This window comes from Syngnathus typhle, linkage group LG14, assembly GCF_033458585.1.
Source record: "Syngnathus typhle isolate RoL2023-S1 ecotype Sweden linkage group LG14, RoL_Styp_1.0, whole genome shotgun sequence".
In the NCBI taxonomy this organism is placed as follows: Eukaryota; Metazoa; Chordata; class Actinopteri; order Syngnathiformes; family Syngnathidae; genus Syngnathus; species Syngnathus typhle.
The window spans coordinates 10,098,270-10,120,873 of record NC_083751.1 but is presented as its reverse complement, the minus strand read 5'-3'; the positions used below and the strand labels follow the sequence as shown (position 1 = coordinate 10,120,873).

General features: G+C 45.1%; 1 protein-coding gene across 16 annotated transcripts in view; it reads left to right on the top strand.

Annotated features, from left to right (window-relative positions):
* The window catches only part of sox2 (SRY-box transcription factor 2), a 76,677-nt gene extending 55,310 nt beyond the window's left edge, over window positions 1-21,367 (top strand). For 10 of the 16 annotated variants that reach the window (XM_061298423.1, XM_061298424.1, XM_061298421.1 and 7 more), the window contains 2 exons: window positions 389-1,707; window positions 1,889-2,601. In XM_061298423.1, coding sequence (XP_061154407.1) covers window positions 755-1,707; window positions 1,889-1,898 — 963 coding nt within the window. In that variant the 5' untranslated portion in view covers window positions 389-754 and the 3' untranslated portion in view covers window positions 1,899-2,601. Of the gene's footprint in view, window positions 1-388; window positions 2,602-2,783; window positions 2,853-14,437; window positions 14,483-19,969; window positions 20,055-20,989 lie in introns of those variants that run through there. The other 6 variants (XR_009718014.1, XR_009718016.1, XR_009718015.1 and 3 more) reach the window with 5 other exon arrangements.
* The last annotated feature ends 1,237 nt before the right edge of the window (window positions 21,368-22,604 follow it).

The following is a 22,604-nucleotide window of genomic DNA, read 5'->3' as shown; positions in this document are numbered from 1 at the left end:
TTAAAAGTGAAGTTTACGGTTTGAAAACGTTTGCCACAAAATAAATAAAACTCGGCCTTATGGATTTTTCTAACGTTGCGACAGTGTTTCAACATTGTTTATTTTAAATTATCATTATGAATATTATTATTTCACACGGACTATCTCCATACTGCTCGAAGAAATAGTAAATATGTACTCTGCATTGGCTCATGCAGGCAGGCTGTCTGAGCGTGTTTGTCGGAGCAGGGCAAACCACGCCTCTTTATGTTAATCGAAGGCTCCCATTGGTGTGTCGGGGCAGCAAGCCGGCTGTGATTGGCCCGCTCCAGGCCATTTATTTGCTGACAGCCGCGTCACTTGAATGGTCGTCTATTAACTTGTTCCCAAACTATCTGGACTTGTCAAGGCTCGGGCGGACAGGGGAGAAAAAGTCCACTTTGTTGATGCCTTTTTGGAGAAGCGACGGGCCGAAGAAGTTTTGTGGACACAACATCGCAGGGACCTTTTGGGAGAGAAGGCTCGCTGTGTGTGCGCCGCTCACACACGCACACACACACGCGCGCGCGCTCTCACCGAGCCGCGGGGAGCGAGGCTGTGGAAACTCGCCTTGTTTTTGTCCAGAGAGAAAGTTGCTGAGAGAATCGACAGGTAACTTTTGTTTAGTTTTGTTTTGTTTTGTTGTTGTCGGACGAGAGAACCGTTCCCGCTGCCGCTTGGAGTCGCGTGTTCACGTTTCACCTGCTCGGGAGCGCCGCCCGACTCGCTGTTCCTGATGTATAACATGATGGAGACAGAACTGAAGCCCCCAGCTCCCCAGACCAATACGGGGGGCACGGGCAACGGCAACACAGCCGCTGGCAACCAGAAAAACAGCCCCGAGCGGGTCAAGAGACCCATGAACGCTTTCATGGTGTGGTCGCGCGGCCAGAGGAGGAAGATGGCGCAGGAGAACCCCAAAATGCACAACTCGGAAATCAGCAAAAGACTGGGCGCCGAGTGGAAACTTCTGTCGGAGAGCGAGAAGCGGCCCTTCATCGACGAAGCCAAGCGGTTGCGGGCCCTGCACATGAAGGAACACCCCGATTACAAGTACCGGCCCCGGCGGAAGACCAAGACCCTGATGAAAAAGGACAAGTACACCTTGCCCGGCGGGCTGCTGGCGCCGGGCGGCAACGGCATGGGCGCGGGGGTCGGCGTGGGCGGCGGCCTGGGCGGCGGCGTCAACCAGCGCATGGACACGTACGCCGCGCACATGAACGGCTGGACCAACGGCGGCTACGGCATGATGCAGGAGCAGCTGAGCTACCAGCACCCGGGCCTAAACGCGCACAATGCGGGCCAGATGCAGCCCATGCACCGCTACGACATGAGCGCGCTGCAGTACAACGGCATGAGCAGCTCACAGAGCTACATGAACGGCTCGCCCACATACTCCATGTCCTACTCGCAGCAGAGCACCCCGGGCATGACGGCCCTGGGCTCCATGGGGCCCTCGTCGGTGGTCAAGTCCGAGTCGAGCAGCTCCAGTCCGCCCATCGTCACGTCGTCCTCGCACCGGGCCGCGCCGGGCTGCCAAAGCGGCGATCTGAGGGACATGATCAGCATGTACCTGCCCGGGGCGGAAGTCAGCGAGCAGACTGCCCAGACCAGACTACACATGTCCGGCCACTACCAGAGCACCGTGCCCGGGACGACGATCAACGGCACGCTGCCCTTGACGCACATGTAAGACATGCGCCCGAACGAACTTTGATCAAACAAACTGCGGACTACTTAACGTCGGACTATTTTTGTACAGAAAAAAAATTAAAAATTAAAATTGGGCTGGGAAAAGTTGTATAAACGTCACCATGCAGGAAACGGACAAAAACGCCTGTTTTTTTCCCCCCCTTTGATTTGTTTTAAGGAAGCTCTAGAGGAGGGATGCATGGATGCAGGAGCTCGACGTCCTCTTCACTTCACTGCTGGATCGAGTTTGCAAGACGACAAAAAAAGTGGGAGTCGCAATCCAATCGTTTCTAATTGCAATCATCTTTTGTACAGTATTTATCAAAGAAACATTACAATCAGATGAAATTGTTAAGAGGTTGCCTACTTTTTTTCCTTTTATATATAAATTTATATATTGAAAAAGAAAAGCAGTTCCGTCGAAAATAGATGGTCGAACTAATTGGAGCGATCAAACAAACTGGAAAGAAAGGGAGAGAAACGCGAGCAGGTAGTGCTGTTTTTTTTTTCTGATTTTTTTTTTTTGCCCCTACCGCTCGTTAAGAAAGAATTGAGACTTGTCCCCCCAGCTCATTTCATCTTCAAGTTAATTTATATTCCCGTCTCCCACTTTCCATCCGTTTGAGGTATGATGCTTGTGCTCTTTCTTTTCTAATTGATTTGTACAATTCATGTATATTGACTGTGATATTTTATGTTTTGATCTCCAAATTCATTCCTGTAGTTGTACTTTGGAAAAATCGCGGCCTGTACGCACGCGGAAGCCAACTACTCCCATGTATATATACTGAAACTAATACCATCCTTATAACAGCTACAATTTCAACTGAGTATATTTTTTTCCATATGCAGTTTGAAAAGAATAAATTTTGGAAATTTGGATACTTGAAATGCTCTTGAGTTTTGATTTGATTTTGCCGTGTCTTTATTTTGTGTCGCACAGTAGAGTCGCCTTTCACATGGTGAAAATGTAAATGATGCATTTAGATGGCGGTGCTGCTGTGGTCGTCGTAGTTTGAAATTCAAACTAGTGGCTTTTGTGCTTGCTGGTTAACGGCGTTTGTGTTTTCTAGGATGCCCCCCCCTCCTCAAGTCAAAGTTTGTTGGCAACATTAATCCACCTAATCGTTCCAGGCTGTCAGGTATATTTAGTTTATGCTCTTCTAAAATCACAAAATGGCAACTGGCAACGTTAGAATTAAAAAAAAAAACATTAAATTTGCATGTCACTGAATTTAATATCTTGCTCACTCTTGCTAACCTGCTCCTTTTATGATTTTGATTCATTTGTTTTGGGATGTCAAATTCTCTGCCAGTAATCAATTTATTTGCTATAATGACATTTTTTTCCTTTTTTTGAGGGGCGTTTTTTTTTTTAAACGAGTCTACAAAAAAGCTGGCTCCTTATTGTTTGGATTTTTGTCCCGCGGTTATTGAGTTCCTCGAGATGGAAAGTGTATTTTGCTGTTTTCGAACAACTTGTGTGTGGGTATTTTTAATGCAATGTTTAATCAAACGTGCCTGCCTGCCTGCTCATGTTCGGCTTCTCCGGTGGCTCATTTTTACAAGACCTCTTCTGGTTTTTGAATAAGATGCTACTAAGTGCGTATTGCAGCCCGCCAACCAGCCAGCCAGCCGGCCGGGGCTTCTCTCTTGAAAAAAATAATCCTCAAAATGAGCTAACAGCTCGCTTTGAATTACTAACGGTTTTAAATCTGGTCTGGTGTGTGCGCGTGTGCGCGCGCGCGGGGGCGAGTGTGCGCGCTGCATCCGAGGTAGATTAAGATTAGGGCCGTTGTGCTTTGCGGGTTCGGGTCCCGGGGGAGCGCGGCTCACATTAACCGGCAGATGAATATTTGAAGAGGCCCCTCGCTCCTGCACTCATCTCTCCCTCCCAGCCGAGCCTATCAAAGGTCAAGGGATCGTTGGTAGCTTCATTATTTATTGATCCAAGACGCGCAATTGTTTGTAATAGGCAAGGACACCGGTGATAAACAATTTGTGTCTAAAAGGCCGAACAGGAAAGCCTATTAAAGAGTCTCTGGTAACCCCCCCCTCTTTGTAGAAACATCGGGTCCCTGTTTAGTGGCCCTGAGGACAGAATAAATTATGTTGTCACCTTTGATGTGGCGAAAAAAGGCTTTGGCGAAATTATGCAACGTACTCTATACGTTTCATTTCTTTAAGCCTGCTTGTCGATTTGCTCTGGAGGATCAAAACACGCTGGATAATTTATGTTATTTATTACAAGAGGCCAAGACAAAGGCTGTCACACATTGATCGTGTTTTTCTGAAATTGGTGCTCGTTCGCTGCACGGTTAATTGTCGACGCTAATATACTCTGGAAATGAACATTTGTACAATTTCAATAGCGCTAAACAAGGCCTTGGGAAATAAATCGCGTGTTTTAACAGACGTTTTATTATTCACTTTTTTGTGTCAAATGAAATAAAACGAATATGACTCAAGAATATAATACACTAAAATATTTTAAAGTGGCGCTCGCGTCAAGCATTTTGGAACAAATGCGGAAACTCGGAGGGGCCCTGAATAAACCATGATGATTGTATTTGGACTCGTTGTCTTGCCTCGTTTTTGCCTTCTTAAATAGGCACATTTTGTGCAAGACGAGTGTTCCTCTCCATCCATTCTGCACTCTTCCACTTCCTGTGCTCACGTGCTGAGTGTCGTCCTGGCGCTTGGGGATATTTAGACTGCAACAGGTGTGAAGCGCGCGCCTCTCTTTGAAAAAAAAAAAGACTCCCAGATGTTACGTGTGATAAGCTGCCATGGCGTGTGGTTACCCAGGGTTGGCTCTAGCCGGGCACCCATGGCTGTAATCCCCACGCAAAATAAAACTTCTTAAAACGTTTAAAGCGTACAGGGTTTTCAGTTGTGCTTGATCTAGACAAGAATTGAGTTTTGTGTTTATTAGTATGCAAACGTATACCCTTAAAATTAGGTCGGTCCAATTTTTTTGCCCAAATTGATATTTTTTAACCTAGCATTTTTAAGTGTGTGTAGTTTGTGTAGTAATTATGTGTGTGTGTATGTGTACGTGTATGTGTGTGTGTGTGTGTGTGTATATATATATATATATATATATATATATATATATATATATATATATAAATAAATATATATATATATATATATATATATATATATATATATAATTTGAACACATCCGGAAAATCATAATGCATTTCCAGTTAATAATCACAGGGCAGCTTTTGCTTGTATTATTGCTCAGCTTCATTGCTGTAAAGATGAAGTTGTATGTAAAGCCTACAAGTAGTGGAAGTGTAAGAGAAAGAGAGCACACCGCCCGCCCGCTTCTCTTTCCTGCACCTGCACTTCTTTGGCAAACACACACATGCACACACACACACACACACGTACACACACACACACACACACATAGTGAATAAGACCACACACTGACACAACAGCATGCCATCAGCCTTGCAGCGCTCTCGGCCTGTGTTCTAGGTGGCTCCGGGCCTCTACTCGCCCCACCCACACTGGCTCACACCATCACGTCACCATGAGCCAGCAGCTCCGGTTGCATTGATCATCTGTACTCATTGATGCTGACAGCTTTATAAACGAAACGCCGTGTGCGATTCACACTCCATGGTGACATTTTTGTCATACTAACCTGTAAAGGCCGGCGCGGGAACTTGGCTTGACAAATTGTCTTGGGTTATCTGATGCACCTCTGACAGATGAGGATTGGCTAATACTTTTTTTTCCTCCATAGTCCTGTTTTGCCTCTTGAGGAGATTATTTTAGGTCAGGAGAAAGTGTAAACAGCTTGTATGCAGACAAGCTGAGGATTTGTGAAAAGGCCCGGCGACAACAATCGAGCACATTGTGATCCAGCCCACCTGCTCTGTCTGCAGTTACTCTGCGTTCAAACCGGCAATAAAAATAAAGTAGCAGATGAGGTCATTTCAATAGGGGTGTAACGATTCATCGATACACATCGATTAATCAATATCATGCTCTACGATTTATTGGCATCGATGCTAAATGTAAACATCGATTTATATCGCCGTGTTTGACCTCGGACATTAGACGCGACTTTATTTTGAAATCCAGTTCATTGTTGCTTGCTTCCTCTTTCCGGGAGCAGTGCGCGCCGTTGTTGTGTTGTGAGCAGAGCAGGCACGTGAAAGGGGAGTCGACAACTAGTACGCGGCTCCTGGGCTGGTGCTATGGCTAGTGTCCAAAAAGACGAGGAAATTGGCTCCCCTTTAGGCTTCAAGTCATTCTTTGGAAGCACTTTGGATTCTAAAGAAAAGATGACTCAACGGACAAGACACTTGCAGTTTGTAAATCCTGCCATGCGGTGATCAAATATTCGGGGAGCACAAATCTCGCCGCACATTTAAAGAAAAAACACGACATCAAAGTTCAGTGTTAAAATAAGCACTTTGTATACTACAATACTCTTGTAATTTCCTAAATAAAGAGTTTGCAGTACCTTGTTGATTTTGCGTATGAATTGTTATAAATCAGGATATTGTTCTATATTTTTTATTTAAAAAAAAAAATCGATCGTAAAGCACTATATCGTGATATATCGTGAATGAATCGCAGCAGGCTTTAAGATATCGGCAAATATCGTATCGTAGTTCTTTGTATCGATATGATATCATATCGTGACAAAACCCGCGATTTACACCCCAACATTTCAATACTACCAAGATTAGACTAACTCCTGGATATTGTTTGATGTCTTTAAAAGATAAACGTCACCAGTTGCTAATCACTGTCAATATGTTCAAACTAACATGAGATATTAAAAGTACGCTAGCAGCATCCAAGGGCATTCTAATTTGTCTTTTCTGCCATCGGCAAGCAGCATCTCTTTATGATTTGAATAAGGTCAAACGCTTGGCTGGCTGCACTCATGCAAAGAGGACAAAGCAGCTCAAACGGAGGCCGACCTTTGGTGTAATTGCAAGACGCGTCAGAACGTCTACAGCGGGTGCGCAAATTGTGGCGTGTCGTCGCGGTCCGAATAAATTAGTGAGCGAAATGAAAAAGTGAGGAAAATGGAGCGGCTGCAAGCAGCGTGAGGCAACAGGTGACCGGCCGACCGACCGACCGCATGGGAGCAACTGCAAGTGAAAGTTCCGCATGCTCTGCTGATCTTTTGTTGTCCGGAAATTTGGTGGCCGTGGTGAGGATTGCCCCTCCTTGGGCCGGGGGAGGGTTTGGGGTGGGGGTGGGGAGGAGAGGAACGCTAGAGGATATAGGCTGCAAGGAAAACCAACTTAAACGACTTTCACGATCCGACACGCATGTTAATAGCAGAAAGTTCAATGACATGGTCGAGCTGATAATGCCGCGTCGTTTGATGCTTTCAAAAGAACTAAAAGAAAACAAGTTGTAGCTTGGCAAGCTTTTGATGTCCAGCTGCAATGGGGAGCGAGCAGTACCAAAATCATTCATCTTGCTTGAGACTATCAGTTCGTCCTCATCAGAATATTGCCCAGATTTGATTGATGCAGAGAGGGAGGGACACTTTTTAATGTTCGTTGTTTACAACTGCTGAGGCAAAGCGATTGAACCGGTGGGCGCACTCTGAGTGGCCCCTGAATTTAAAAAAAAATCAGTTTGGTTATTTCGGCTTCTTCTATTGCGGGTTTACCTCGTTATTTTGCTGATTTTCTTGCCATCGATGTAAAAACATTTCTTTCGTTATTTTTAGGGCGAGTTTGTACACTTAGTTAGTCAAAGTTCCCCAAAAGACGGAGTACTTCAGTCCAGTATGGAACAAGAAAACGTCCAAAAAATAAATACATTCAAGTTTTTCTTTTTGATTCAAATTGGCTTTCGTCAACCGGAATCCCGCGTGGCCTTGTAGCCAAAGGTGCAATCCTGCTCAGTTGACGGGCCTTTTGGCGTCTACAATCTTTGTTGTGGAAGAGTAATCTCGTTGCCATGACTACCGTCCTTCATCTTTTTCATCTTCCATTCGTAGAAGACTCCTGCCAGAAATACAAAAGTAGAAAAACGGTCGTCATGGCAACTAGTTTACCTTTCCACAACGAGGATTTATAGTGCCAGTGTTTATTCTTCATTTTGCATTTGAAAAGTAAAATTTATTCAGTGTTGCAAATGTTTATATGGATGGGAAACCGTGCCGTGTGTGTGTGTGGAGGGGGGTAAGTTAGGGAGCACTAGGAAAATGGTGGATTTTGTTCTACAGTCTTTCGGAGGTTGTTTGTAGGCATTTGGTGATTCCTTGATGGGGAAGGCCGTTGAGCCGATGAGCCCGCATCATCATTAACAAGCCGACAGACACGGGAACACCCGCCCGCTTGCCCGCCTACACCCCCCCCTTTCCACTCTCCGCTCTCAATTCCCAGCATAGACACTAACCTCTTTCACGCTGTCATCAGACTGAATCTCTCTCTTTCCCTCCAGCTCACAACAGCGCCAGCCATTGTTCCGGGGCTCCCTCCCTCTCCGAGGCCCCCGACCCAACCCAATCCAACCCAACCCAACTGTTGACCAACAAGTCTACTCGCATATTAAATGGAAAGGGGGGGGGGGGGGGGGGGGGGCAACGGGGGTTGTCCTAATTTAGAATATGACATATCCAGATGTATGTTGAGAAAAGAGGGGTTAAAGGGGGTTTGACATGTTTGAAAAAGTTGTGAAAAGAAAGCCATTGATGAGCGATGAGACGGCAGCACGCTATAAACAAAACATGGTACATCATCAAAAAAGGAACTACCCATTTAAACTTTAAACCACGCCCCCCTGTTGACGAGTAGGTTTCAGCACATGTTGGGCCGCCGTTTGTAAAATTATTCAAAAACTACAATGACACACACAAACACGTCTCATGTTTTTTGGAGCCAGTGGTGTGCGCAGTTTTTGATGACGTCGAACGTAAAATGGGTCCATCGCTGTTCAAGTTTGGAGTAGGAAGGGCAATTGTTTTTTTTCAGGATGCATAAAAACGTGAGGCCAGTCGTGCTGAGGGCAGTGTGGCTTTCTCTTGATTGCATCAGTTGCTATTCTGGAGCCGGTGACTCTGAGGTCTCCCTCTCTGACAGAAGCTGTTGTTGGACGGAAGAGTGGCCTCTTTCAGTATGGCCGTCCCCTCGGGGCCGACCGGGTGAGATAATCAGACAGGACAGTTAGAGACTGGCAGCCGGGCAGATGCCGTATAGACTCAACTTGTCTCCATCGCACACAGTAAGAACCTCTATCGGGGGGGGCGACGATTTCATTCGCCTTTAAAGTCAAGCCCATTTCCTTTTCACGTCTCACGCTTGCAAACATGAGTAAGTCTGTCTTCGACTAATGTACGCAAAATGTTTCATCAAAATATCATCACAAATGCCGTAATGACAGTATTACCAAAAACCTGTTTTTGGTGATGCATTTGGCTTTTTGTCCACATGCAAGCAAACTCACTTTGAGGTTACTGCAACCAGACCTTTTGTAAGGCCAATGTAAATGCTAGCATACAATGCTACATGCTATAGATGAAGTATTGACTGACAAGGCAACAGATATTTTAACACAAACGGTGGCGCAACACATGTAAATAAACATCCTAACAATAATGTAATTGCAATACCAAAATGTACTATTGTTGTCTGTTGTGGCTCTTCTGAGTTCACTTGTGTGTGAGTGTGAGAGAGTGAGGTGTTAAATATAGGAGAGCCAGACAGCGCGAGATAGAGAACGAGAGAGCAGTTCTGGCAATCCCGGCCGGGTTGGGCAGGTCATCGAGTAGCATCCGATTGTAAATAAGAGAGGAGTCAGTTCACACGCCGATCAAGTGACTGCCGGGAACAAGCGAGCCATTTGAATCAGGTGGCTATCTCCCTATCTGAGAGATCAGAGCCCTGTCACCCCCCACCTCCCCCAGCGCCCTCCCCTGCAAACCTCTCACCTGTCCTCCTCCCTCTGCTCGCGTCATTGTGAGTCGGGACGCGCACGCACACATATACATGAGTGAAGTGACATGTCCCGCCCTGCCGACTATCAGCGTTGGCAGAATGGCGGGATGAGATTTCACTGTCTCACGTCAGGACGCGGGAGGAGGGAAAGAGGAGAGGAATACCCCCCGCAGTCTTTTCACATCTCGGAACTTTGGCGTCTCTCGAGTCAGAAAAGTGTGGCGACTATTATTTTCGTATTAAAGGTGCATGCAATCGCAATTTAACTTTGTTTATAAAGTACTTTTAAAAACGACCACACCTAATAAAATGTAAATAATAATAATTGGGGGAGTGGAACTGATTAATTGCTATTTCATTCATTTCAATAGGAAAAATTGCCTTGATATCTGAACGTTTATAGTTAAAATTAGGTCACAAAATGAATTAATGTCGTTACTTGCGTTACCACTGCATATATAATAATTCTTTGCGAAAAACAGACATAAAGCAGGATTATTATAAATAGATGTTATCTTTATGATGACAATAATAAAAAAACATTTTCTTTGGCCTTGTTGGACGTCTGCACAAGTGTAATTCCTATAGTAGCATAAAATAATCAACAAATGAAATGCAACTATCTAGCATTTAACTTTGATACAAATCTAGAAGCGCTCGCCGGCCTGCCGCTTTCAATTGAAGCCTGTGAAAAGGCGTCTGGCCGCACCCCGAGCCATATTTTTTCATCTTGTGTTGACAATGACCCCCGGGGGAGACGATGATGTGTGACAGCTGCTGCCTGTTCATATTGATTAAATGACAGCCGGAATCATTTACCGATTTACCAACTGACGGCGCTTTACGGCCGCGCAGGCCCCGAGGCCCCGAGGGAGGACTCGGGCTTGTTAGCCTTGACAGCCTGCACTTGCTGTTCACGAGCACCCCTTTAATGGCAACACCATCCGCTGTTCATTTTCAAGGCAGAAATGATCAATGCCACAAATGAGAATGTTGCGCTATGAACGTGGAAATACAATTTGTTTCTATCGGCTGAGCAGAGCCAGAACCACCAGTTTGGGAAAATCAGGAGAAACATTAGCTGTCTCCAGGATCCTTGAGAACACGCCCGGTGTGTTCGTGTGAGTGTTGAGCAGAGATTAAAGCGTTGATGTATCAGTTGCTGGGATCTTCTCGCTGGTGATTGACAGCTAGCCAGGGGACACAAACGTGGCCACTTTTGATTTGGAGTCGCCATCACGGTCTCCACTGGCAAAGTCAAACATTAACATGAGCGAGCGTCTTACTTTGTTGTGGAGAACAAACACAAAGTTCACACTGGAATATCTCCATGGAGCCAAGAGTCAACTTTCGGATGGACTCAAGTGAAAACCGGACGTGCGACAGCAGCAAGTTTCGCTTTCCCACCCGACCGCCGCTCTCTCGTGCTCTACTTGCACACCTTTCGTTTTCTTTCCCCCTCGGCCGCCTTGGCCGCCTCTGCCCCCGCACCGCCGCCTTCCTCCTCTCGCTCTTCCCGCTCCTCCTCCTCATCTTCCTACTTCTCCTCACTCCTCATCTCGTCTCGTTTCAGTAAGTAGGATAAGGCTCGGAGAGCTCTGTCGTCGTGGTAACTGCCACAAGCATTCAGTTTGAAGTTTGAGGAGGTCAGTTTGCGGGTCACAGTGCCCCCCACAACTACCCAACCCAGCAACCCACATACACACACACACACACACACACACATGTAAGGGTGCTGTGGGGGGGATTGGCCCCATATACACACGATGGGTTTTTTTTCCCTTTAGTGTGAAGCCCAGCATCCAGAACTTTTGTGACACCAACTTTTTCAACTTGAGCGACTGAAATTTAGCTGACTGTAGTGTTGGTAATGTGCTTCATTTGAACTAATGTTCATTTATATGACTTAATGTTTAGATCATCGCTAGACATTCTGTATTAAATTAATTGAACTTCTACGTCGTTTGTTACAGTCCCACATTTAGTCAACCTGAATACATTAGCAAACCCAACCTCCAAATTAGATAAACCCACAAAACCTTCAACTCGCTCATCAATGCGGCTTGCTATTGAAGCAGACAAAATAAAGTAAAATTTGAAATAATCAACCAAAGCCACCACTTTGACATTAAATCATTTATGAAGGTCAGGCAACTTCCTAGATAGTCAAAAATCATCTTGCTGGCGACACTTTCATCACATATTCTTGAAAAGCGATGAAAAAGTCTCCCACTTGGAAGTTGCTCATGTCTTGAATTTATTTCTGCCCTGTCTCCATTGCAAGAGGTTTCTGATGTAAATGTTTTCAGTCAGTTGGTGGCTGAAACTCAGCAGGTGGTCCGGCAAATCCAGCGTAACCCCCGGCAACCTCTGTCCAGCCAATCCAAACGCTGCCTTACTGGCTACTCCGCTTAGTTGGCCCTGACAGGACCCTGAGTGTGTGTGTGTTTGTGTGTGTGCGTGCGTGCGTGTGTGTGTGTTTCAAAAGTCCTTGTTGATGAGCTGAGCCTTTTCAGTGGTCATTAAAAATTTATTGGAAAGTTGTTAAAATGCATTTGTGTAGGTAGTTGCTGTGAAAACAAGTGTATAAAAAACCCATGGACACGAGTCTTAAAGTATTTAAGAGTATTCACACTTTTTTAATTGTACAGAGATTTTAAAGTTTTTAAAAATATTTCCTCATCCAGGTTAAAATATTCGTAAAAGTGTTTTCCGTGCCAGTTCGCTTGTTTTTTCTTCTTCTCGTCTCGCATGCATTCTGTTGTCGAGCCTGCAATCACTTGACACTTGCCTCTGCTCACGTGAGATGCTTCACATCTCCAGACGTGGCTTCAAAAATCATTTCACTGTTTGTTTCTTTATCTTCTAATATTTTCTTCAACCTTCTTACAAAGTATGTTGAATACAGTTGGTTCACATCTGACTTGGTCGAGTGCTGGCATCATTTCTCATTTTCTTATTTATGTCAGTGTGTGTGTATGTGTGTGTGTGTGTGTGTGTGTGTGTGTGTGTGTGTGTGTGTGTGTGTGTGAGTGAGTGAGTGAGACGTGTGCACTCGCATCAGCTTTGATTGGCTTTGAGTGGCTGTGAGTGGCGGGTCCATTCCAGCCACTTCCCGGGTCCATCGTTTGAGCGCTTTATCATGTGTGCGCGTGTGCGTGTGCGCTCTTGAAAGCAAATAGATCCAAATGAATCAATCATTGGAAAGCAAATAATGTGAGCCCTCAACTCCCAAACTGCATCCACCCTTGAGACGGTACAGTTGTCCAAATTACCTCCGTGTGCTGACCGCTGCCTTGAATCAACTGAGATTTCTTCCCATTTCTAAATGTCAACGTACTCTGACATGCTAAACAAGCACAATTTGGTCCGGACAAAAACAAATAGTCATATTTGGGATTGAGAGAGGCTAAACTGTCACCGTGCTTTGCCTTTGTAGATGATGGGCGTATACGGTGGTGTATGTGTTGAGCTGAGCTTTTTTTTTTTTTTGGTCAAGTTGGCATTCGAGGTCGTGTGCGCACGTGCTGGTGTTTTGTATAGAAAGTGCTGTGTGCGTTACAATGAGGATTTGGTGCCATCAGCACAGTGATGTCAGCACACAGAGAGACAAACAAAGGCCCAGTCCAAGCCCTTTTCCAACCGCAATCCTTCCGCACACTGTGTGTGTGGGGGGGGGGGGGGGAGGGGGGGGTATGGTCACCCCAGCACCAAGCTAACGCTTAGCAGCTAGCATGTTATTTCGCAATTCGCTCAATATTACCAACTGACGGCGAGGTAGATCTAAACTTTATTGTCTCTGTCCAAAACAGAGATTGTCAAGTATTGTATCTTGCATTGTCCAAAGATTTCGCTGCCAATGGTGTCAAGTCGTGCCCAATGGCACCATGTCAGCTGGACTGTGAGCCTTTATGTTCTTATTTCATCTTCTTCAGAGGCATTTTTTTAACACAACAGATCAACTATTGGCATTTGTGTCTTTTCATAGAATGCCCTTCTGTCCTAAACATAAGAGCTGGCCTCTGTTGTGTTGTTGTTGTTTTTCTTTCTTTCATTTTTTTTTTTTTTTCGGTCAGTGAGCCGCGGGTTACTGGAAGCAGACAGGTCCTCATTGTACTCGAGGAAGGAAGACTTGCGTTGCACAGCTCCCCATTCACTCAAGTCTGGAGTCACAGAGCCGCTGTGTGTGTGTGTGTGTGTGTGTGAGTGAGTGTGTGTCTGTGTGTGTGTTGATGCTTTTGAGTGTGTGTACAGTACAGCGTGTGTACAATGACCGTATAAAGTGTCCGTGGTGAGTGAATTGTTGGTGCTGTATCTCTCAGCTCACGGTCTGTTTGGGTGACTGGCTGCCTGTTGCGGAGTAGAACACTGTCCTCCTCTGACCCAGTTCAAGGGGGAGCGACGCCTGATAGAGTTGACTGAAATGTCAAGTTGTATACTGCGCGTAGGACCACATCCAATTACGTTTGTTTCGGATATTACAAGTTATGGAGTTGCTAGATCACAAAGAATTTACATTGCTGCAACTTTTCAAGATGATTTAATCTCATTCCCTGACCAAACAATTGTCTTCTTACACATATATTTGCACAGAAACTTTTTTTTTTTTGCTCAGTCCTGTTTGTGTTTTTACTGTAAAAGAATTAAGTGTAATTGCACATCCACAACAATAGATGACAGTAGTGCTGACGTTTCTTTATTTGTTCATTTTAATTTCAGGCAAATGGGTGCAGTTCAAACATACGTTAATGAAATTAATTCAACTCATAATTGTTCTTTTTTTCTTCCCCTAGTGAGGCGAATGAAGTAAACGACAAATGAGTACTCCGTGATTTAGGGTACGTACACGCACGCATACACGCACATGCGCACACACAGCGTCCCATGGAGAGAGGCAGTAATGCCCTGGAGGGTGCCAGTCATGCCCAGCTTCCGTTACGCTCCAAATTGAGCGTGGCACAAAGTGTATGAAGTCAGCCATCTGGAAGAATGCCAAGCATTGTCCGTCCCGCAGCTGGATGATAATTACTAGAAAGAAGGACGGACAGAAGCAGAGAAAAATAGGCAGATAAATCAACAGAGTGAGCTGTGCTGCCCCGCGTCTTTCGTTCTTAAATGTGATTTTTCTCGTTAATTAACCTTTCAAAGTTTGGCATCTGGTTTGGAATAACTTGTAAGGTGGATGACCTTTTTAATCATCTAAGTGTTGTCCATGTTGTTTTAAAAACACACTTTTGTGTTAACCTGTGAAAATAGTTGACTTTCTTGCTTATTTGGGGAAATTAATGACAGCCTAATAGGTTACAATGCTACATAAAAACAAAGGGAACAAATGACAGTTTGGTGTTTTATTTCTGGGTCTTTCTAATTCACCAACGTTGTGGTGTACTTGTTTGAATCTTTGCTGTTTTGCGCTTGTGTGAGAAGGCGTTGTGAAGGCCGAGCGAGAGCGAGTGGCACCAGCTTCCAGGCATGAGGAATGTGTCAACTTCTTGTCAACTATGTGTGGCTTTGTCATCACACCAAAGAGCACTGGAAACACGTAAAGTTGCCTTTTTCACACCTTCCACTCCTCCTCCCATTCTGCAAAACACACACACACACACACACACTCACAGCACACACTGGCAGCAGTCGCTACTGCAGCTGTGACCAGAACAATAGCATTCCTCAGGTTTTAAACGCTTGGCACTTAGATTCCTAACAGTCAAATTCCTGCTGGGGGGTTAGGACGTCGAGAGTTGCGTGTGGCTCCATGATGTTCCGCTAAATACCCAAGGTGGGGGACACGTTCATTTTGAGCAAGATGCTTGACTGCTTGTGATGCTCCACGCACCTGTTGAGTCGAGATGGTCAACATCTCCCATTGGCCAATTGGCTCGTGTCGTGGTAAAAATGTTAAAAAAAAAAAAGTTGAATTGACTCAATTTTATTTTGTCAAGCCGATATGTTTTTTCCGTAGACTGTGCAACTTCTTAGGAAATGTATCTGAATCCAGTTGATTTTGCTTTGTGCAACCACTTGACCAAATAAAATTGAGTCAATTCAACATTTAGTCTTCTGCGTGGAGAGCTTGAAAGAATAATGTACCAATTTCCCTTCTGGATGGAATATGCACAGCAAGAAAGAAAATCTCCACCGTCCCGGTCGCTTTAATTTGCTGAAATAATTTTGCGAAGATGCAGTTGATGGAGCAGAATGGCGCATAGCATTTTGTTGAACTCAAAGCATTTGGGTTTGCCGCAACTGACTTTGGTCCACCCGGCACTGAGCTGTCCAATCAACTCATCTGGACTAACCCCTAAAATAACAATTTTCTCATTAAGCACGGCTGTTTCACAATTTAAATATAAATGAATCTAATTTAGTGAACCTCCGGCACGATGAAGGGGACTCATTTAGAGGCAATCTAAAATTAATGAGGGCATCTGGAGAGAGGGGGAGCGAGCGTGCGTGGCTTAACAGATACAAGCGTTCACAAGCTACTGTACTTTCAACACTGCAAAATCCTCATTAATTTTCAAGTTAATGGCACCCGCGTACTCTCGACTCTTCGGGAAGAGCCTTCGCGGGGCTTCAAACGCACAGCAGCCGCGTGTTCAGAACGACTCTTGTGGTCAAACATCTTTTGTATTTGAGGAGCATTCTAGAAACACCTTTAGATGTATTCAAGTCTCATTTTCACATCCAAGAATTGCAGAATGGGCCACCTGGCTTGAAGACTCAAGTTTGTTGTCAGTTGTTGGAAAGGTTCCAAATGTCAGAGTAGGACAGAGTATCTTCATCGTAGATCGTAAGTGACCAACTTGATGCTCTGAGGCAGCCGTGCTAACGAGCTCACCACGCCGGCGCTAAAATGAGTTTATTTTCATCTTTCAACGACCTCGGGCTGGCCGGTGGCACCATTTCAAGGCTTTGCCCCTCCCGAGGACCTTTGCCCGGTCAGCCCAGTGGATGCCAACTGGCTCCCGTGGCGACTGTTTGGTTTTGCGCTTGGAATTCCCAACGGGTCGGGATCCAGAGTGGTTAGGCTGAGCCCGAAAGGCCGACGGGCTTGTCAGGTGTCTCCACGCATTAACGTTGCTGCGCTCACACTCTGAGCTGACAGTGCGGCGGGTCGGAGCGCGGGGGGACGCAAACGCTAATCTGACACGGTGGGAGGTACGGCAGCAAGACAAACTTTTGCTTCTTTGGTTCTTCCCATTTTGCTTTGCTTTTCAGAATTTTGTTGTTGCTGGACAAGAATGTGACATATCAAAGTGGATGTACATTTAATGTTGGACTTTTTTGGTACTAGTCATCTGAATTTTCTTGCAAGAGCATTTCACGTGCCAGCAACTTGGGCCAGGACAAAATGCTCTTCAGACAAACATTTTCCAACAGAAATGGATTGGACACATATTTTCTCTGATGATTCTTTTGACGCTGACCTTCCCAGCATTTTTTTTTCTTTCAGCTTCCGTTTAGTCTCATCCTTAAAAGCAGCCGGCTGATGGATGCTGCCTCAACATTTTCTTTAGCCTTTAACCCTAACACCAGCTGAGCAACAACACTGCCATTTTTACCCGGCAGGAATCAAATAAACTTGCATTGTCTGCGCACAAACAACTTCCTGCGTGCAGACTCGCTGCTTGTTAATGGGGGCGGGAAGGGAAAAAAAAAAACTCTTCCTGCTTCTGACCTCCAACCTCATTCTGCCCCACCCACAGCCACCGCTTACACAGCATGGTGCATCTATAGGAGGGGAGCTTGCGACGGCGTTCGTCTGGGGGGGCGGGGGCAGCCACAGGAGCTTAGGTTAGTTTTTAGAGGAGGGGGACAATTTCTGTCCTGGGCCAAAGTATTGTGGGGGTGATAGGAGAGGACATGCTGGGAGGGCTGCCTATATATTCTCTCCCTCCTGTGCTACCTTTCCCTCTACCCCTCACCCCCTCTCCCTCCTGCATCTCCAGCTGTTGGGCTAAAGTACATTACATGCTTGCTAATCAAACCGCCATTACAAGTCTGGCGGGAGGGTGGAGTGCTCTCATTCTTTCTTGTTTCTTCTCCCTTTGGTGCTTCTTTCTGCTGCCCCTTAAGTCGTTCATGCCAGGAAATGGGCCACCCCTCGCAGCATGCAAGCGATGCCCTGAAACAGGTGCTCCAGGTATTGGCCTTCGGTTTTGGCTAAGGTTTCGGTTTAGGCTAGCTTAACCCAACGTAGCAATGTTCGATGCCTGTGTAGTACAGTGTCACTGCAGATGACCGACTAGCACATTCAGGAAAGCACGATAATCTCAGAAGCCATCTGATGAGTCACACAAGAGAGAAGAAAACCATGATTACATAGATAGACCTGGTCTATGCTTTGATTTTTGATCAGATATGCGTCATTTTTGTATGCCAGTGAAACCTTGCAAATTGTAATTTCCAAAACAAATGCAGAGCAAGGGCTCAGATATGCACTCTCCTTTTAGATGTTCAAATCGAATCAATTAATTGTGACTTTCAAATGGAATATAGTGCATTCGGAATTTTCTTGTGAATGTTCCCGCAAGCTTCATTCAGGAACTTTTGTGGAGCGTTACCATTGGCCAACATTGGCCCGGAGTGATCTCCTTCAGACAAACGACCGTGCTGCTTTGAATGAGCCGTAAAAGCCTCTCCGCATCTGTGTGGTCTTGCTCGCCATAAAGCCGAAGAGAGGTTGAGCTCTGCTCTTTGTGCATGCTGTACATCTGGATCGACATTCAAAAATAAGTCCTGACATTGCTATAGCCAGATCGATTTCTTGTGTTCTTGAGGCTTTTGGAAATTCTGCCTGATTATGACCATGATTTGTGTTTAAGAATTAAAAGTAGACTAGAATGCGAGATTGATGGCTTCCGTGCAAACACGATGTTCATTTATTTGATTTCACTTCCAGTTTAGCAGGTTCCCTCCTCCTTGCTTGATAATTGGATTTAGCGAGCACCTGTACCAGTGTAGATTTTCAGGGGATTATCGTCACACAACCCTGAGTCACCAGTAATTAGCGTTTCTTTTCCCATTTCTTCATCTCTCATGCGCACGCACGTACTCTCCAAAATTATAGTCAATGGAAACTACTCAATAACTCAAACGTGTAATGATGATATCTGTCAGCACCAAAAAGCGTCCCAAAAATTATTTCCTGGAAATGACGTAGCGGAAACAAACTTGCGGCTATTGTCTCCCGTTTGTGAAAAGCAGAAGAAACCAAATTTGTTGTCACGTCAAGGTGCTAAAACACCTTGGGGCAAAACACACACATCCTGATTGATGTGGGGGGGCACGGGAATCAGCAAATGAAAAGCAGGACCGGACAGATGAGAGGGTGGTAAAGCGGAGGATGGACGGGACGGGTGAAGGGCGAGCCAGCGGGACGGAGACGGAGCAATAAAGATCGACTCGGTCCGGCTCATATTTACGACTGACACTAAATGGACTCTCAAACCATCAAAGATGTCATGTGTCTGCTTGTCACAATTATTACATACTCACTACCAGTAATGTTTTTTTTAAACTCAACTGGCAATATTGCTACGTGGAAAACGGATTTTAATTACTAGTTGGGATAAGTTATATTTATCATTGCAACTGTCCTAACTTGACGTCGTAGCGATCCAAACCACCAAACAAATCAAAACTTTTATCAGGTCTGTACATTGCGCTAATGTGCTGTATAAAAAATTAAGGGCAATGCAGCTCGAAAGTTTTTTGTGTGATATAAGAATCAAACGGTGATGGAGGGAGGGGGGGTGAAGGGGGAGGTGGGTAGTGCAGCAGAAACTTCCCATGCTGGCCTCCCAGTGTGGCTACGTAATGAGGGCAAGGGACACACTCACACGCGGGCACACACACACACACATTTGAGGCCGAGCACGGCCCCACGGCTGATTAGCGGCACACAAAGGCCCCAAACAGAAGTAGCAGAGGGCTCACAATGGGAGCAGGGCCTCAAGGCGTGGCTTACTTCTGCCCTGAGGGAGGGGGCGAGAGAGGTTAAGAGACAGAGGGGAAGAGAGAGAGCGAGAGTGGGGTTCCCACTGAGCTGCCCAGGGAAGCAAAGGGGGGGAGGGTTGAACCAGGGATGAGGGAGAAAAGTGGCAGACGTGAAGAAGAGTTTTTGTGGGGTCCGTTTGCAGGGCGACCCAACCAAGTGAATGTCTGAGTGTTGTCAAGGAGTCGCCAGGTGGTCTCGGCCGCGTCCACCTGTGCAAGAGCGCTCCGTGTGTTGAAAAGTGGTCCGAATAACGCAATCCAAGATAAGATAATCCACTGTTCCTCCAAGAATGTAATGCTAATGAGTACAACTGTCATTTCAGGAGCGAGCAAGGTGTGCTGTCATCCTCCCTTTTCAATGAGTTGCCGTGTCCACGACGGCTAAAGAAGCTATGGAATCATCTGGCGGTAATTCTTTTCATGTCCTTCCCTTCTTTTTAGCACGGAAAACAAAAGAACTTCCAACACCCCTCTGTAATTACGAACATAAAATCGTCTTAACTCACGGCCTATTATAGTTTGAATATGATCCACATTTCAGCGGGAGGATGAGTGAGACAGCTCGAGTAATTCCACAAAGACGGCTGTCCTGTTTTTCCAATTACTTTATGCTATTTAAATACACTCAAGCTGAGACATATACGCACACGAGCTAATGGTCCTCTGAAAGAAATCAGACGGTAATTGTGTTTGATTCAACGTGAAGGGAATCCATCAGACACCAGCTCAACCAAAATAAGAAACTTGACCTTCTTCAAGGAAAAGCATCACAATTAAAGATTTTTAAATCCTATCTGTGAGACAAAGTTAGCTATGCTAATATAGATAGATAGATAGATAGATAGATAGATAGATAGATAGATAGATAGATAGATAGATAGATAGATAGATAGATAGATAGATAGATAGATAGATAGATAGATAGATAGATAGATAGATAGATAGATAGATAGATAGATAGATAGATAGATAGATAGATAGATAGATAGATAGATAGATAGATAGATAGATAGATAGATAGATAGATAGATAGATAGAGAGATAGATAGATAGATAGATAGATAGATAGATAGATAGAGAGAGAGAGAGAGAGAGAGAGAGAGAGAGAGAGAGAGAGAGAGAGAGAGAGAGAGAGAGAGAGAGAGAGAGAGAGAGAGAGAGAGAGAGAGAGAGAGACATTGGTATCAAAAAGTGTTTTTGCACGTTATTCCTCCAGAGAAGCTGCCGTGAGCCTTTCTTGGATGATTGCGCTGAGTGAGAGAAGACTTTCATGTAGAGTACGACGAGTCCCTTTCGATTTTCTTTCTCCATGACACTGGCGTGACTTTTTCTCTTTTGTGTAGGTGTTGCATCAGATCAGCGGGCTCCCACGAGAGTCCAGGACATTGCTGACATCACACTGGAGGCCAATACCCGGCACATTGAGTTGAGCCTAACTGTTTTGAACCGAAACAATTCGCATAAAGACAATTTCCGATTTTGATTTTTGTAACCGATGATGTAGGGATGGTTGAGTCTCAATAGCAGCCTCATTTCAATCGCTGAGGCTGCCGATATCAGTCACCGCCAATTGAGGCATGGAGTAAGTCCTCCTCGATAGTAGTTGGCGCTATACAATGAAAGTTTGTCACATTCGCCAATCAAATCTGCTTTGGAATGAAAGTCTGGAGAATGTACATAAATGGTCTCCTCGTGAATAAAAGCCTCAGCATTGAACGTCATGACCTCTCATGTCTCATGCATAACATTTGTTGTTGACAGCAAATTAAAAGTTATTGTTCAAACGAAGTCACAATATAGGCCTGAAATGCATTTCTTCTTTAAAGAAATCACGTCACGCCATGTAGAGAGGTTCTGCCTTAGATGGAATGACAGAGACCCCAGAACGTGTCCAGAATGTGGACAACAATCGCCTCCGGTTATCTGTTGAAACGAGTGTAAATCATCACATGACTACTGCGGTCACCACTCCAAAATCTGCAGGCAACTGATGGGAGCTGACGGTTGCGCGTTTGCATGTGTGCTTACGCGTGTCGAATCATTTGATACTCTTTTTGCCACTCCCCTTCCCAGTTCTTCTTCTTGGTGTCTTCCTGCTCATTGCTAACGCCTCCGGTGATGAAACGGATTCTCTTACTGTCTGTTACATGACTCGATTATACACACGCGCACACACTCAGCCCCCCCACCCCAACTCTACGGTCTCTTCCTCTCTTAAATACTCACGTTCATGCTGTTCAGGTGAAGTGCATGAGTGTGTTTAACCTTATTGATTGGGCCTCGCCTATATTGACGAGATCACGCTAATCAAACGCTGCTATCTGTGTTTACTGGGTGGAGATGACTTGAGAGTGATGAATTGCAGCTGAGTCCATTAAACGCTGCAGTCAAGTGTAGAGCAGCAAATCGTATCCCATTGATTGGGCAAATTTTGCTCATCAATGGCTGCAAGTTTTTGCGGTAATAAAGCAACACTCGGATATTTGGAAGCATTTTATGGTTGAGGAGACACACACACATACACTGGCGAAGTATGTAATTGCAAAGCTTTTGCAATGCCGAGTGGCCTGGAGGCGTGCGCGGCGCCTGGCTCCATTTCACCTCACAGGAACAACCAAGAAGAAATCATCTTCCAGTTGACTGTCAGCGAGAAGGCAGTGTCGCCCGACGTCTCTCAGGCTGGCTGTGCCTCGATAACGTGGAAGATGACGTCGAGCTCATTTTTTTGAAGCCCTAAATTGAAACTCTAATCGTAATTTGAAACCCGAGTTCAAAAAACAATCTAGTTTGAAAACCTAACCTTAGTTTGAAACCCTATATTCAAACCCTAACCATACTTTGAAACAAATGAAATATTAAGCCTTATAATTCATTCAATTCAATTCTTATCACGATTACACTTGCGTTTTCACATTTCAGCAATCACACACAATTTCTGCAGAGATTCCACAATTTCTA